At 40.3% G+C, this 16,196-nt stretch overlaps 1 protein-coding gene across 2 annotated transcripts in view; it reads left to right on the plus strand.

Moving 5' to 3' along the window:
• Positions 1–16,196, plus strand: part of pudp (pseudouridine 5'-phosphatase) — a 65,870-nt gene that overhangs the window by 7,490 nt on the left and 42,184 nt on the right. The window contains 1 exon segment of one of the 2 annotated variants that reach the window (NM_001200499.1): positions 15,089–15,549. The exons of the other annotated variant lie outside the window; for it this stretch is intronic. Coding sequence (NP_001187428.1) covers positions 15,089–15,265 — 177 coding nt within the window. The 3' untranslated portion in view covers positions 15,266–15,549. 2 annotated transcript variants of the gene reach the window in all.

Raw genomic sequence — 16,196 nt, forward strand, 5'->3', positions numbered from 1 at the left:
GATGCATATTAGGAAAAAGGCTAATAGCTTTCTAAGGAGATAGCGAACTAAGCTTAATGTCAAATTGATATTAAATGCAACCCATAGTAATTACACATCATTTCATTTCTCATTTTATTTATATTTTATGAAGTTATTATAATATCTATTTTTTTATATAAAATTATTTATTTATAACTAAGCACATTTTTGATATTTACATTTTATTAGTTTTCTGTTTGTTTGTTTATCAGTTGTTCCTTTTAGATCGGTTCCCCCAGTACAGTGTCCATGTCAGCTGATAATGTTGTGTTTCGGGGGGGGGGTTAAATCAAAACATGGAAACTGGAGTTATAGTGATATCTGGCAACCGTGAGTTTAAATGAAGTGAATTAGAGTTAGTGAAGGAGAGCAGCAGCGTACTGCATGTTTACAGACCGAACAGTTGCTACTCTTGATTATGATTGGTGAGGAATTATTTAATAAAGAAGTTTGAATTAAACCCACCTTGTAGCATTAGCATTATTATTAATTACTCCACGCAATGCCTCTGCAGTATTTACACACTTCTTCGGTTTACTGAGGTGATGAAAAGCAGTGTGAAAGTAACTGTCGCGCGGTGTAGATGCATTTTGGACTGCCTGTAGTTTTTATTCCGATTGTATTATACAACTCCGAACAGGTCACTCATACCGCTGCGAATAAATATTTATTCACAGTTGCACAAAATACTTTTCAATCAAGAGTGAAATGATCGCACTGTAGAGCCCTGAGTTTATCTGCAGAGTTTTTCCTGTTCGGCGTGATGATGTTTAATGTCCCCGACAACCTCTGTAGTTCAATTTTGCATGATGTTAGTTTCATGATTTCCCCTCGTGCAAAGTCCTGGAGCGCGCAGCGAAGCTGGCCGCTCGAGTGCTAAAATGCTAACCCCGTTTGCTGGTTTTGGCGTTACAAAATGACGTCATCCCTGCGCCACTCTATGGCGATCGGCTGTAAGTGTAGGAAGCGCTTGATTTGATCTGCAGCGGAGTTTTCTATTTCACGGAGGACGAAATTTAAATGTTAATATCGCAGTCGATCATGTTAATTTAATCGTGGGCAGTCAAAATCGTAATCGTGATCGATATCCGATTAATTGTGCAGCCCTACTTCATGCTATTGAAAAAGTTTTATTTAAGTGTTGATTTGATGGTATAGGGTTTGCAGTAATCAGGCCTGGTTGTGTCTAATCCAGCTGAACTCCATTATGAATTCAGGTTCATAGATTTGCAGAATTAGAGTGCTTTTATTATGCTAAAAAACAATTTAAATGCATTTTTGTTTCTTATAAAACAAGATCTCCCCCTCTCTCTCTCTCTGTCTCTCTCTCTCTCTGTCTCTCTCGTTTCCCCTCGTGCTAAGTGTTGAAGCATCCAGTGCACATGAACTGCCCGGAGCGTGACAGCACACGCTTCTGGATTTTCATCGACTTTGACTTTGTTTACTTTTGACACTCGTGTTTTGTTATGGTTTATGTCTTGTCTCTGCCCCTGTCTTCTTATTGGTTGTCTCGCTCACGTGTCATCGTTATTCACAGCTGTTTTTTGTTTTACAGTTAATTACGTTCATTATTTAAACCCCTCACGTGTCTTTGTTCAGCACGAGGTATCGAGTATCTGTACCGCACCAAGCCTTTTGATCCTCATTTTTTTCGTTTCATGGTTTTGCCCTGTTCTCGTCCTTGTTTCTCGATTCTTGACTAAGTCCAGTTTATGCCCGTTTGCTAATCGCCTGACTCCTCATTTGTTTTTGATCACGGCTTTGCCTTGCGTTCTTGGATTTGTCGGCCTCTCTCTCTTCAATAAAGCTCTTAACAGCACTTGTATCCTTCTCAAACCCATTACATGACTCTCTCTCTCTCTCTCTCTCTCTCTCTTTCTCTCTCACACACACATGGTTAGTAACCCAAGCTACAACCTTATGTTACTCATACACCTCAAGGTGAGAACTTTGTGTAAATACAAAAAAAAGAAACCTTACACCATGACACTTCTAGACACATAGATCCAATCAACACTGTAGTTCTAACGTGATGCTCCTGATCCTAAGCAAGTGCACTGTGATTCCTTTCCACATGTACAATGTTCCCAGGCATGTTCCTATATGATTTCCTACTGTATATTATAGCAATATTTTCCTATAGCAGTCATGTTTTATTGCTTCCTTATATTGTGATCAAAACTTTATGCAAACCTGCTTGTTTGTATGTTTTTCACTGTGAGCATTTTGATTTAAATTCAGTAGATCTGCCACAAATTTTGCTTTCTGCCACTTCAGGACTGAAATGTTTGATAAATCATCTTAAATGATTGAACTTTCCTGAAGATCTAGGAAGGACGACGGGCAGCCAGGTGTTAAATAGTGCTGCGGTTCTCCTGATGAGATATAAATGCGGTGCATAGAGAGAGAGAGATAGAGAGAGAGAGAGAAGGAGAGAGAGACTCCACATGGTGCTCAGAGGAATCGTGAATGATGTTGTGCCCCTCGCTGGCACACCGATGTGATGAGAAAGCAAGAGCGAAAAAGACAAGAATAATAGTAGATGTAGATGGAAAAAAAAGAAGAAAGAACAAGAAAGAGACAAAAAAGACTAGAGGAGGATACAGGAGGAATGGAAACGAGACATTTAGACGGATAAAAGGATTTCTTTTTTAAAAGTAGTTAGGCGAGCAGCTAAGTGTCTCACCAGGGGGTTCTCGCACAAGCGAAGCTCCCAGAGGGCTGAAGTCATAATCGGAACCCATTGATCCTGGATCTCTTTTTGTCTTGCCGCTCATGAAACATTTGTTCATCTGGCTTAGAAGGCGTCGTGTCGCACCCGTACAGCTCCAGCGCTTTGTTTTTCGTTTCTTTCTTTAAAAAAAAAAAAAAAGTTATTAAGGTGAGGTGCTCGGGAATTCAGGTGAACTGCACATGCACCTCTCAGTCTGCAGAAACATCTCAGAGAGAGAGAGAGAGAGAGAGAGAGCGAAGGAAAGAGTTGGTCACGTCGTGCAGACGTGACAGACAATGACAGAAGGAGGCCGAACGTGATGGAGAGAGAAAAAGGGAGACAAAGGGAGAGAGATAAAAGGCAGGCTTGCATGAATACTTAGCATGAATCCTGCCACCTGCACCACTCCACTGCATTCTTATCAAAATCTTTAGCATTACTTTTCAGAGCTTAGCTGGAGTTACGCAATAGAGCATGCCCTCCTTCTCTTTTTCCTCATCCCTGCCTTCCTCACTTCCTCCCTCCATTCCCCTGCCATTAGCACTCCCAATTCGCTTACTGTTGGTGTGAAATTGTAAACCTTCTTTTATACCACTTGGCATATCCTCAAGCTGCAGTTAAGAATAGATTAAATGTTTCGCATTTGCGTACCTTTTCGGCGCTAACGCGCTCACTGGAATTTATGCTCATTTAAATCTCTAAAGAGAAATCTCTTTCACCGGAATCTTGATTTTGAACCAGTACAGTTTTTCACAATTTGACATGTTGATAGCAGCCCTTCTTTAAACCCATTGAATAATTAATGCCAGATCCTCTGCTTTGAATTATTCTGCAGTCTCGAGTACTTACACGAGAACGCTTTCCACTAGGGATGCATAGATACCAGGTGATCGCGTTTGACGTAAGATAAGCGTTAATTGTCACGGTAATGACCGGACGACATGACATGACATGACATGACATGACAGTGATCTGGATGCATTTCACAATTAATGATGACGAATCAAAGGAAAGCAGACTGCAAAATCGCTGTTTGCGAAAATATCAAGAGGAAGAACTATCATACAATACAAGCCACCTGATAAAACATCTTCAACATAAACTCTAAACGTTCACCGTTCACTCCAACGGGCTTACCGGCGATTTACTCTCCTTTGGTTGGTGAGGTTTGGATCGACAGCTCCCTGACCAGGAAGTAGAGACTTCAGTGGCGTGAATTTTGAAGAGCGTTCTGGATGCGGTTCTCTGTGTACTTATACTGTTTACACTTACTTACTTAGTCAGTGTACTAGTTTGTAATTAACGTTTGAGGTTAGCTCTCAGGAGCGGCACAATCATCAGAGTCGTCGTCATCCTCCTCCTCCTCCTCCTCAACTTGAAACTCGAGCTGTCGATCCAAATCTCACTAGTCAATGAAAATCTAGTAAATCACTGTTAAGCCCCGCCTACATGAGACATTTTTTTTTCCAGAGTGGCGAATGTAAACTCGTAGAGTGAGGACTTTTAACAAGACAAAACATCAGACTTGCTTGTCACAAGTGACGTAAACGATCCCTAATAACTGTAAAAAGCATTTCCGAACCCATCACTTATTATGTATCAAAGCCGGCGTTGTTTATTGTATCACCTACAAAAAAAAATACAATTAAATTCACATTAGTGAAACCAAGAACAGATCACATTAACCAGGTCTGTATATTGACCAGTTTTTTAATTGCTTCCAAACGCCTAATTTAACACATTTATTGAAGCATTCAGGAGCAATTTTGTTGTTTTTTTTTTTTTTTTAATGTAAATTCATTTTAAAATAAATGCATTTTATTTATTTATTTATTTATTTATTTATTTATTTATTTATTTAGCTTTAAAACAGTCATTATAAGAAAAATGTGTCGTATTCAACTAATTCTCATCATTTCAGATTCATTTTTGGGGCTCAAATTGAGGAAGGATTAATCAATGAATGACCCGGACGTGTGTCAGTGGAATTACCGCGAAGATTAAAGATCGCTCGTATGGGATCACTACGTTTAAAATGAAGGAGAGAGGGGTGGGGAAGGAGGACGAGATCAGCAGGATTTTTTTTTCCAGATGCCAAAATTTCTTCCCATGCTGATCCAACTTTTATCATATCTTCTATGAAAACTGAATAAGGCTCTAGAGTGCACATCTGTATTTCCAGGTCGACTCGGTTCATGTCGAAATGTACTGCAGTGGGCTGCGGTATTCTTTCATATCTTGGATTCATGAATATTTGATGTCCAGGCTTTGTGTCATGAAGCAAGTAGAAACAGTTAAACATGAGTAAATAAAGTAAAATCCTCTTTCTTGTGTTCTCATTTCAAAATATAAATAAATAAATAAATAAATAAATAAATAAATAAATAAAACCACTACCTTACAACTGTAGATTTTTCTCCATTTTTCACCGGTCATACCATATGTGATGGCTGGGTCTGCGCTTGCGTTCTTGCATCCGTAAATGTGAGAGCTTGTTCTTCAAAGGGTGCCTTAGATCAAGATTTAATTTCTGATCATTATACAAGCGTACTTCTCAAGCGTGATCGGTATGTGGCTTCTGATCCGGACGGAGAAAACCAAGAATTGACCTAGCTACATCTGACTGGTTTGCATTAGCAACGTGAGCATTAGTAAGAGCAAAGAGTGTGAACGAGGATGTCTGGACTCCTTTTGATTCATGGGAAGATGTTAGATAGGGTTACTGATAATGAATACCAAGTAGGCTTTCTTTCCCGAGGTACAGAAGCACCAGCTCACAGGTGAGTAATGAACAAACAGGGGCTCGTTCATCTCTATTCTGACCAGAGGCTAGGGAACGGACCCCATCCTTTTTTTTTTTTAACTTGTCAACACCTGGGTGAAAACGGCCTGAAGGGAACCACACTTTGCAAAGGGTGGGTTCCATTTGGATTAATGTGAAGAGTGAGAGTTCATGTACACAGGTGGGAGCTACGTTCTGCTGCCATCGCTCATAAGGACAGCGAATTGTATTCCATCGTCATCTGTGGAAATACCAGTACATTACCAGCTGAAAGAGGGTCGGTGTGCATTTTTGTTATGATTATTTTTCAATCAAGTGACAGTAATGATTTCGCATTAATTGCATTAATGTGGCATTAATGGTTTTGGGTTGGATACAGGTACACGAGGAGGCACAGCGCAGACTCAAAATGCGAGACCGTGAGTTCAAATCCCGACAATGCCACTGCTACCCGTGGCCGTGAATGAGGGGTGCAAAATTGCCCCTGCTGTCTGTGTGAGAAGGATGGCATCTTCTTTGTCCTTTGTCAATGAGAGTGACACCAATCATGGCTGTCTATGAATCCAGAAGAGGGCAGATAGCATGTTCCTTCAAGTGTTCCTTACACTGCTCTGGACACAGCAAAAAGATGAGGAGGCTGGCTTCATGTGCCTCAGAGGAAGCACATGCTTGCTCTTACCCACTGGGGTTGGTAGCTGTTGTCTGATAGGGAAGAGGTGGCTTGTGGAGGTGTGGGGTGGGGAATGTGGAGTAGTGCCAGTTGACCAAATTGTGAACAAAATACAGAAAAAAACAACAACAAAACAACCAGCACCAGAGTTGAAGAAAATAGTTCTCAAAACTTGGCCAAGACTATTTGTATAGTGTTTACTATACTGAATGGAATGTGTAATCAGATGCTTTTCACATGTCTCCACCAGTTCTTGCATTACCTTTCCATGTTTTTTTCCCTTTTCTCTCCAGATGCATGTTATCATGCAGACAGGTGCACTTTGCATCATTGTGTGTTTTGTAGATTTGGTGAAAATGCAGCGTAGTCCATCAGGCCCAGTGTCCTTCAACATCCTGTCTGGACTTGATTGAGGTTCTGGGTTTCTATGGGGTTACATCTCTGATTCCTTTTACCACATTGAGAAAACCGCACAAACAGCCAGTGAGTCAGTGCACCCCAGGGACACCGAGGGAAATTTAACCTACATTCCTGACCTGCCACAAACAATTCTGGTCTACTTTGTCCATCTACTTTCACAAATATATTCTGTAGAACACACAAGTATACACTAGATATAATTGGTAGATGGCTGTGTTTGGGTTCAAACAAGCCAGCCATCAGAACATCACCCAGACTCAACAGGATTGATGTTATTTGATTGACATTAGATAGTACGGTTGTTCCAAGGAGTGATGCACCATCAAACAACTCTGTTTTCCGGTTACTTCCATTAGATTTACATAGTTATTTTGGAATGTTTTTGAATGATAACTTGTGTACTCCGACGTTCAGTTGCAGAACTCCTATGCAAAGTGGTTAACAGGTCAGGTAATATAATATAATCGGAGTAAATGTCACTAAATATGATGGCTATTTAAGATCGTGAAGGGACAAAAAAAATCATTTTATCACACCAGCCTGTTTGTTAGCATTATCAGCAATAAAACTATTTCAGACATGATGCGATTTGAGCAAGAATCTGACCGAAACACAGTCAGCTTTGTTGCACATGCTTGAGATTTGGCGGGTCTCTTTGTATTTGATCCGATAAACATTAAAGCATTTGGCTTGCTGAACTGTGGTTGCAGTATATTTTCTATATGGCATATAAAGACTTGTTTGTTACTGAAACCTCAGTGGGCAGTTTGTATAATCGCTGAAGCTATTAAAGTAAGGTCAGAATCATGATTGTGTAGTTCACAAGGGCATGCGTCCTTTTATGGTCGGTTTCTTTCAGAAACTATTTTGTCAGAAGCTGTATAGGTGTGTGAGCATATGCGTGTGTGTGTGTGTGTGTATGTGTGTGTGTGTGTGTGTGTGTGTTTTCATCTATTTGTACAGCGGCCCAATATAGGGATTTTCCTCATTCGGGCTTTACTGCTCAAATCTCTGTTGGGTACTTTATCAAACCTGCAGCTTGAGTGGGGAGTCTTTACAGAGTTCACAACCTCTTGAAAAATGTGTGGGCTGCAGAACTCAAGTATGTTTGTGTGTATGTGTTTTCTGAGAAGCTTTGCTGTATTGATCAAAATCCTAACCTCATCTAGCTAGGAGAAAGGCCAGCCGAGTTCTGGGAAATGAGATATAAGACGAGAGATTAATTGAAACATACAGGATGCCAATGCTCTTCCCTTTTTTTAGCTATTTGTTTTTAAGTAAAAGAAGGTAATGTTTTTTTTTTTTTTTTTTTTATTTTCTGCAAATATCAACGTAAAATGTCTTTTAAAGATGAGTTACTCAAGCCCTTTTCCTCAGCATGGAAGTGTGCAACAGCCTGAAATTGCATTTATGGCTTGATCAATAAAGCTTTACGGATGTGCTGACCAGTGTTCTCAGACATCTGAGAGAATTGTTAGGAAAAGCGACGGAATGTTTAGACAAGGAATTCACTCAACAGGGTATGCTAATGATGTTGAGGTTCACCTCTGGTTTGGTTATTCATAGTTTGCTGGTTGTGACAGATCTAGGACAAGACCAAGCTTGGCAGTGTTTCTTTGTACTTCATTGGCCTCCATTTCTCCATTTCTTCATGTTGTTCCTTTCCTTGATGTTCCTTTTCCTTGGTTTTCCTTGGTGTTCCTTTCATTGTTTTTCCTTGGCCTTCCTTTTCTTGGTTTTCTTTGACCTTCCTTTTCTTGGTCATAATGATAATGAGTCTTCATTGATCACATATATATATGCACAGTGAAATTATTTTCTTCGCATACCCCAACATGTCAGGAAGTTGGGGTCGGAGCGCAGGGTCAGCCATGATACGGTGCCCCTGGAGCAGAGAGAGTTAAGGGCCTTGCTCAGGGGCCCAACAGTGGCAGCTTGGCAGTGCTGGGGCTTGAACCCCCGACCTTCCGATCAGTAACCCACTGCCCCCATATTTAGTGTTCCTTTCCTTGGTCTTCCATGTTGTTCCTTTCATTGGTCTTCCTTGGCCTTCCTTTTCTTGGCCTTCTTTACTTTGTTTTCTTTGACCATCCTTTCCTTGCGTCATTTTTGGCCTTGGTATTCCTGGCCTAATGTGTATCTGCGAGGTTGAAGTCAAGTGCAGCGTCTGGTTGCTTTGCTTTCGATCTGTGTATTGTGTTCACCGGTCTGCGTTTTGGACTGTTGACTTTGTTTGCACCACTACATTCATCGATGCCATGAAAGTGTGCTCTTCTGTGGTCGTCGAGCTCTCTGCAGACGTTGAGTGTCACTGTTCTCTGAGCTGCTCAACCCCCAAAATTTGTGCAGAACTTGTGTGTGTAGCTAAAATATTTACATCCTTAGCCATAATCCAACATTATACAACCCTTTGTGCGACTCATTTGCAATACTACATGATAAATGATATCTTTGCCGCACCATCAAGTACTGGCCAAGCTTTCATTAATGAGACTTTTCGGCCTCGTACAACCCACCTGTAAAACTGTATCGGTGTCTGGGCATGATACCAGGGGAAATCGACTTCATTGCCTCTGATTATCAGACTGCCTTCCCACTCATCTTCAGAATGAATAGCTGGTTTCAAACCGGCCAGAGTCCACCTGATTTCCCCCGCTTTATGGGAGCTGGGTATTAAATGACGGAACTGAAGCCGTGATGGCCAGATATTAGACCAGATCGTTTTAACTCACAGTGTTTAAATGCAGTGGCCATCTGTTCACATCTTGAAGCCTAAATAAACCGACTTATTCTTTTCTCTCGTCTCTCTGTGCTGTCTTTACTTTAGCACAGATAATAAACCATTCCACACCATCCCCTCTCAGGGTTGTCCCCAGGCATAGCGATCATTTTAAAAATGCAGCCTGTGCAATCTGTTATTGTCTTGAGAATAGGTTTTACATCCTTCTTTACAGACTTCTCTCTCTCTCTCTCTCTCTCTCTCTCTCTCTCTCTCTTACACACAAACTCACACACACATACACAGACAAACACACAAACACACACAAAGCTTATAGGCATATGTATGACACATACCCAGAGTCCACCAATTTTACTTTCCTGTGCACTGATGTGACATTATGACTTTTTTTTTTTTATAATGTAATGGTAGTAGACGACTGTTTAGCTTCTAATGCTACTAAAATTATGCTTTTTAAAAAAAAAAAAAAAAAAAAAAAAGTGTATTGTGGTCTTAGCCTGTGTGGTTTTAGCATTAAAACATAAGTGAAACAGTCTTGCATAAGTGGTTCCCAGCAAGCCTGTTTCTTTTTTTTTTTCTCATGATTGTCTTTGATTGTCGTTTACAGCTTTATATATATATATATATATATATATATATATATATATATATATATATATATATATATAAAAATATAGCTAGTCCATCGGTTCAAGAAGTAATTAGAAGATATAAGGAGTTACAGAGTTACAGACAACCATGCGATTGTCCTCACTGGCTTTATCTGAGTTGCAATGCCTTCATAAAGTGCGAATGTATAAATCAGTTCCCCAGGGCTACATTATGCAGTGCTCCATATGAGAGTTTGTGCCATGTTTTCTCGGCTTGCCTTCCTTCACTGCCACTGACAGGAATAGGTAATTTTAATGAGATATTATTTTTTTGTTCTGCCTGACAGAACTCGTGGTATTTTCTCTTCGGTTGTGTTATCCCACATGAGTGTGTCTTTATTATGTGGACTGTTTTATGCACCATAGCTGTTTGCTCATGCCTTATGCACCACAGAGAGCCATAAGTCATAGGGACACACACTGGTCATCAGGCATGTGACATTTTCCCAGAGCGCAGGAGCACAGATGGCCTCTAATGTGTCAAATCGCGTCTGTATCATCATACACGGCTGCCAGCACTTCATGGTAAGCGTTAAAGGCTTGTGTGTGTGGGCGGAGTCTGGTCGACAAGATAGATAGGATCAAGTGTTAAACGTCAGTCTCGATGTGTCTCACACGTCTACCTTGTTTTCTACACTCTCGGTGTGAGTGTAAACAAATCAACACCAAGCACAATGTGTCAATCCATTGAGATGATTTCATTCAAAGTTGTGCCCTGAGATTTTGATAGAAACATGCTGTTCCAAGGAGTGAGGTTTGTCTGTGACCGACCACATAGATTTGCAGAGATATTTTAAATCCCTGTATTCTATCTATCAAAATAAGACTGTGATTCTGTATATGAATTGCCTTTTAAATGACTGCCACTGGCTGAAACTGGCGAGTGCAACAGCACTGTACTTTCACATGCATTTTGCAGCATCATTTTCCATCCCACAATAGCAACTTAAGATCCTCACTTGTACTTCGTGTCTACCCACACTCTATACTATACTTACTCACTCACTAAATAATTCTGCATGGGCTTTTGAATGTGTGCAGAGAGACAGGAAGGAAGCCGTCCATTCAAACGCTTACACTGATTGTATACTGAAGGAGAGGTGAAAATACCTCCCATAAATAAGTCTTTTTAGAAGTTCTGGAAGCTTCAGGCAGGTAAGGGTTGCGATAGATCCAGAGTCTGTCCCAGGAACATTGCGTGCAAGGTACATTAGGAATAAATAAAAATGGGACAAAAGTCCATCTCAGAGCTCGATACAGACACCTACTGGCATGTTTAGGAAAGTGGGAAGAAACTGGAGAACCTGGAGGAAACGCAATCAGATATTGGGAGAACATGAGCTTTAACCTGAGCTAGGGACTCTGGAGCGGTGAGGTGGCTACCCGTTGAGCCGACTTAATGTACTTGAGGATAAGGGTACAGTGGCCTGTAAGTGCAAAACATATTAACAATCCGTAAAAAAAAAAAACATAACCACAAAGCTAAAAACAAATTCTAAAACACAACATCATTAACTTAAAACGGAAACACATGCTTGTTGATGACTGGACATGGCTTAAGAATTGAACTTTTACAGTCTAGTTAATCTAGTGAAAAAGATTTGCTGTTGTGTTTCTGAATTTATCATGTTTTTGTTTTGCTGTTGTGTTTCTGAATTTATGTTTTTGTTTTGTTGTTGTGTTTCTGAATTTGTTTTCATGTTTTTGTTTTGCTGTTGTGTTTCTGAATTTGTTATGTTTTTGTTTTGTTGTTGTGTTTCTGAATTTGTTATGTTTTTGTTTTGCTGTTGTGTTTCTGAATTTGTTATCATGTTTTTGTTTTGTTGTTGTGTTTCTGAATTTGTTATCATGTTTTTGTTTTGTTGTTGTGTTTCTGAATTTATCATGTTTTTGTTTTGTTGTTGTGTTTCTGAATTTATCATGTTTTTGTTTTGTTGTTGTGTTTCTGAATTTATCATGTTTTTGTTTTGCTGTTGTGTTTCTGAATTTGTTTTCATGTTTTTGTTTTGTTGTTGTGTTTCTGAATTTATCATGTTTTTGTTTTGCTGTTGTGTTTCTGAATTTGTTTTCATGTTTTTGTTTTGTTGTTGTGTTTAGTTTGGTTGTCGCATTTTCTGATTGCAGTTGCGTTTTTGGTTTGTTCACGTATTTTTGCTCTTATGGGCCACTGTACAAGATAAATACGGCGGCTGTGGATCAGGTGGTAGACCGGGTTGTCCACTAATCGTAGGGTTGGCGGTTCGATTCCCGTGCCGAAATGTCCTTGGGCGAGACGCTGAACCTCACGTTGCTCCCGAGGGCAAGTTAGCGCCTTACATGGCAGCTCTGCTACTGTGTGAATGTGAGTGTGTGGGTGGATGAGAAACAGTGTAAAGCACTTTGTAGAACCGCTAAAGTTAAAAAAGCGCTATATAAAAGTGCAGACCATTTACCATAAATCTATATAATCTGAGCTTATTTGATTATATATGTTTAACGTCAGTGAAATCATTGAATTTTGTCCTAAACCAGTCTCCACCTTTTGAGGTGCTGTTGATTGTTGAAGTTTTGCATATGTGCCTCGTCGACTCTGGAGCTCTGACTTTACCGTCTTTTTCGGAGACAGCTCTCGCTGTCATAATTAGTGGTGTTTGGGTGACTGTCCCTGTCTTTTCACTCCTCAGCTGCCAGCATGATTGACACGCATTCTGCCACTGATTCATACAGAAGCCGTGACTAATTACCATCTCTTTCCTGTCGTCCTTTACCATCCCTAATACGAAGAGAGCGATGCTGCTCCACGTCAAACGTCAGACACTGGCAAAGCCGATATTAGCTTTTGCTGCACAATGTTGAGCTTTTGTGTTTTTCTTCTCTCCCTCCCCCACGTTTTTCCGCTCTCACACTGTGGGAATTGGTGATTATAGGTCATTCGTAGTGCTCTTTTGTGTAATTAGGAGTTTTAATTGAGGCCCTTCGACACAATAGAATTAAGCGAAGCTTCCTTTTCTGAAGTGTGCCTCCTTTCCGCTGACCTTTTATACGGGATGCTTCTACTTCGGTGTGACATCACACAAAGGCAATTAAGTCCATTCATATAGACCAATAAGTTCATTTATTTGACCTTTTTTTTTTTCATTCTTCCCGAGTGCAGTTCCGTGTCCGCTCTACAAACCAGCTTGTGACTTACAAAGGAAGCACGATATCTTATAAGGACTCCTTAGAGCATTTTTCTCGTTCCAGTTTGGGTTAACTCACACCCTCCTCGTGTGTAGTTTCACAGCAGGACTGCCTGTCAAGAGGCTGAGTTGTAAGATGCAACTTGTAGCACGTATTGAACTGCCACAATGGGGCATCTGGATCTTGAAGGGTCGAAGAGGTAACTCTCAGCATGACGTCTTATACTCCGGTTTATAATAAGAACCACGAGGCCAGAAAGGGAAACCAGAGGGCAGAAAGTAAATGTGTTTAGATCTTCCACTAAGAGTAATTACATAGATTCAGTATTTTACTGCAGTGGCAGCCTTTTCAAAGCTTTCTCTAAACTGGGTTGATGAATGAAGGGCATACTTTGACACAATCATGGAAACCTTACTGACCTTTTATAGTACCTTTTAATCCTTTACTTTTATTTTATTCGTCTCTAGCAATAAGAGCTATTTCATCCACAGTGAATATACAGTCCCCTCTGAAAGTATTGGAATGGCAAGGCCAGTTTGTTTTTGTCTTTGCTATACATTTACGGTATTTGGCAGACGACCTTATCCAGATCGACTTACATTCAATTCATTTATACATTCAGGGTTCAGGGCCGTGCTCAAGGGCACAACAGAGGCGGCTTGGCGGTGCTGGGGTTTGAACTCACGACCGTCCAGTTGGGGGGTGGGGTTGGAGGTGGTTGGGGGGTTGGGTTATCCCTTCATGTTCCTCTTCAGGAGATGAAATGCTTCTGATCTGGATTAAACTCTGGTTATTGACTTGGCCGGTTTCAAACCTTCCACTTTTTCCCCCTGATGAAGTCCTTTGTTGAGTTGGCAGTGTGTTTCGAATCATTGTCTTGCTGCCTGATGAAGTTCCTCGTGATTAGATTGGATGGATTTCTCTGTAAATTGGCAGACAGAATGTTTCTGTAGACCTCTGATTTCATTCTACTGCTACCATCACGAGGACATCAACAATAAAGATTACTGAGCCTATTCCGGAAACAGAACCGTGCAAGCCCAATCCGTGGCACTACCTCCAATATGTTTCACAGATGATCTTATATATTTTGGATCATGAGCAGATCTTTTCTTTCCATCAGTTTTGTAGAGGTTAATCTCGGTTCCAGGGGTTTTGTGGCTCATCTTTGTCTTTCTTTGCGAATTCCAATCTGGCTTTTTCCGATTCTTACGGCTCATGGGTGATTTCCATCTTGTGGTATGCTCTCTATATTTCTGCTCTCAAAGTCTTCTTTGAATGGTGGCTTATGATAACTTCACCCCTGCCCTGTGGAGGTAGTTGGTGATGCCACTAACTGTTGGTTTTTTTCTTTCACAGCTCTCATAATGTTTCTGTCATCAACTGCTGTGGTTTTTTTCTTGGTCAACCTGTTCCATGTCTCGTTGTTAGTAAACCAGTGGTTTCCTTCTTTTTCAGGACATTCTGACCCATCGTCTCGTATTCATCTCTTGGCCTCAAACCCAAATCTCATCAATGCATTCGTTTGTTTATTTGAAAAAGAAAATCAAGGAAAAACAAAGGATGCTTTGTATTTTATTAGTTTTTTTCTTGGCACGCACTGAAATAGTAAACAAAATATTTTTAATATTGATTTTTTTTTTTTTTCCACATGCAAAGTGTCAAAATGAAATATTCATGAATCCAGATATGGAGAAATTACAAGTATTCTGTTCTACAGACTGTTCTTTGGGTAAGATGTGTACTCAGGGACCTTATTCTGTTTTCGTAAAAGATCATATTCATTGTTTTAAAGCCAAAAACTGTTTCAAACATCCCGTTTGTGAATTCTGTTTGCCCCAGATGAATATGACTGGACTCCACTGACTGATCTTCAAGGGTTAAAGCGTTAGAAATTTGAGTTAATGGTGAAAACGTGTCTTTTTCTCTGTAGTGTCTGGTTTTCGAAGATGCACCCAATGGAGTGAAAGCAGGCTTGGCGGCTGACATGCAAGTGGTCATGATTCCCGATCAGAACATGGACCGCAGACTTACACAGGAAGCAACGCTGCTGCTCGACAGCATGGAGGACTTCAGACCCGAACTCTTTGGCCTTCCTGCTTACGATTAAACGCTGTTTCATGCCTCAGCTTTCTCATAATCGGTCGATCTAAAATGGTATTAAGCTGTTATGAGCAGATGCATCAAGCTCAGTTCTTATGAGCCATGTAAACACTGTTGACAAGTTTGTCATTGTGATTTTTTTTTTTGTTATGTAATTAATACCAGGTTTACACTTGTATTAGGTTTGATTTTCGTTTTTACTTGGAGATGTTTCAAGTGATGAACTGAAAAGAAGAGACACTTACAACGTACAGTTCAATCTCATAATCAATATAAAGAAAACGAAAACAATGCTCTGTTTGTCTATTATGATTCAGAACAAAGTGTAGCAGTTTGGCCGTGCTCGTTATGCTTTGCTGGAAATTCGATCGAACGCGAGCGTAATCTGATTGGTACAGCTCAGTGAGCCAATCGCAAGCCTTGATCTCTCAGCGCACTCATTATGCGCTCTCAGCGCCGACGGCTTGAATGGCACCCAAACTGATTTTGATTATGCTGCTCAATTAAGCGCAATCAAGCCATTAGGCCACATCGACGTTTTTTTCCTCTTGCACTTTACCCCCCTCTTTGCTAAATTAGTCACGGTAATGGTTTACTTCTATATTTAACACACCAATGATACGTTGTCCAAAGGCAGTGTAAATCCTCAATTATCGTCATGTACATAATCAAGCGTTTCATTTATCCTTGTTTCCGTTTTTCCTGTTATGTCAGGTAGCAAATCATTCCTAATTCTCATTCGTCCGATTTTTATTCTTTTTTCTTTTTCTTTTTTTTTTTCATTAAACTGCTTTTTCGGCTCTTCAACACCCAGAGGGTTTTATTAAAATGCCAAAGACATTTTAAAGTTCCATGCAGCGTAATCCAATAAAAAGGATCTGAGCGACCGGGCATCTTTCATACCTTGGTTAGGCTGCTGTACGTCGCTCTTCTCCCCT

The sequence above is a fragment of the Ictalurus punctatus genome, chromosome 26 (assembly GCF_001660625.3).
Source record: "Ictalurus punctatus breed USDA103 chromosome 26, Coco_2.0, whole genome shotgun sequence".
Taxonomy (NCBI): Eukaryota; Metazoa; Chordata; class Actinopteri; order Siluriformes; family Ictaluridae; genus Ictalurus; species Ictalurus punctatus.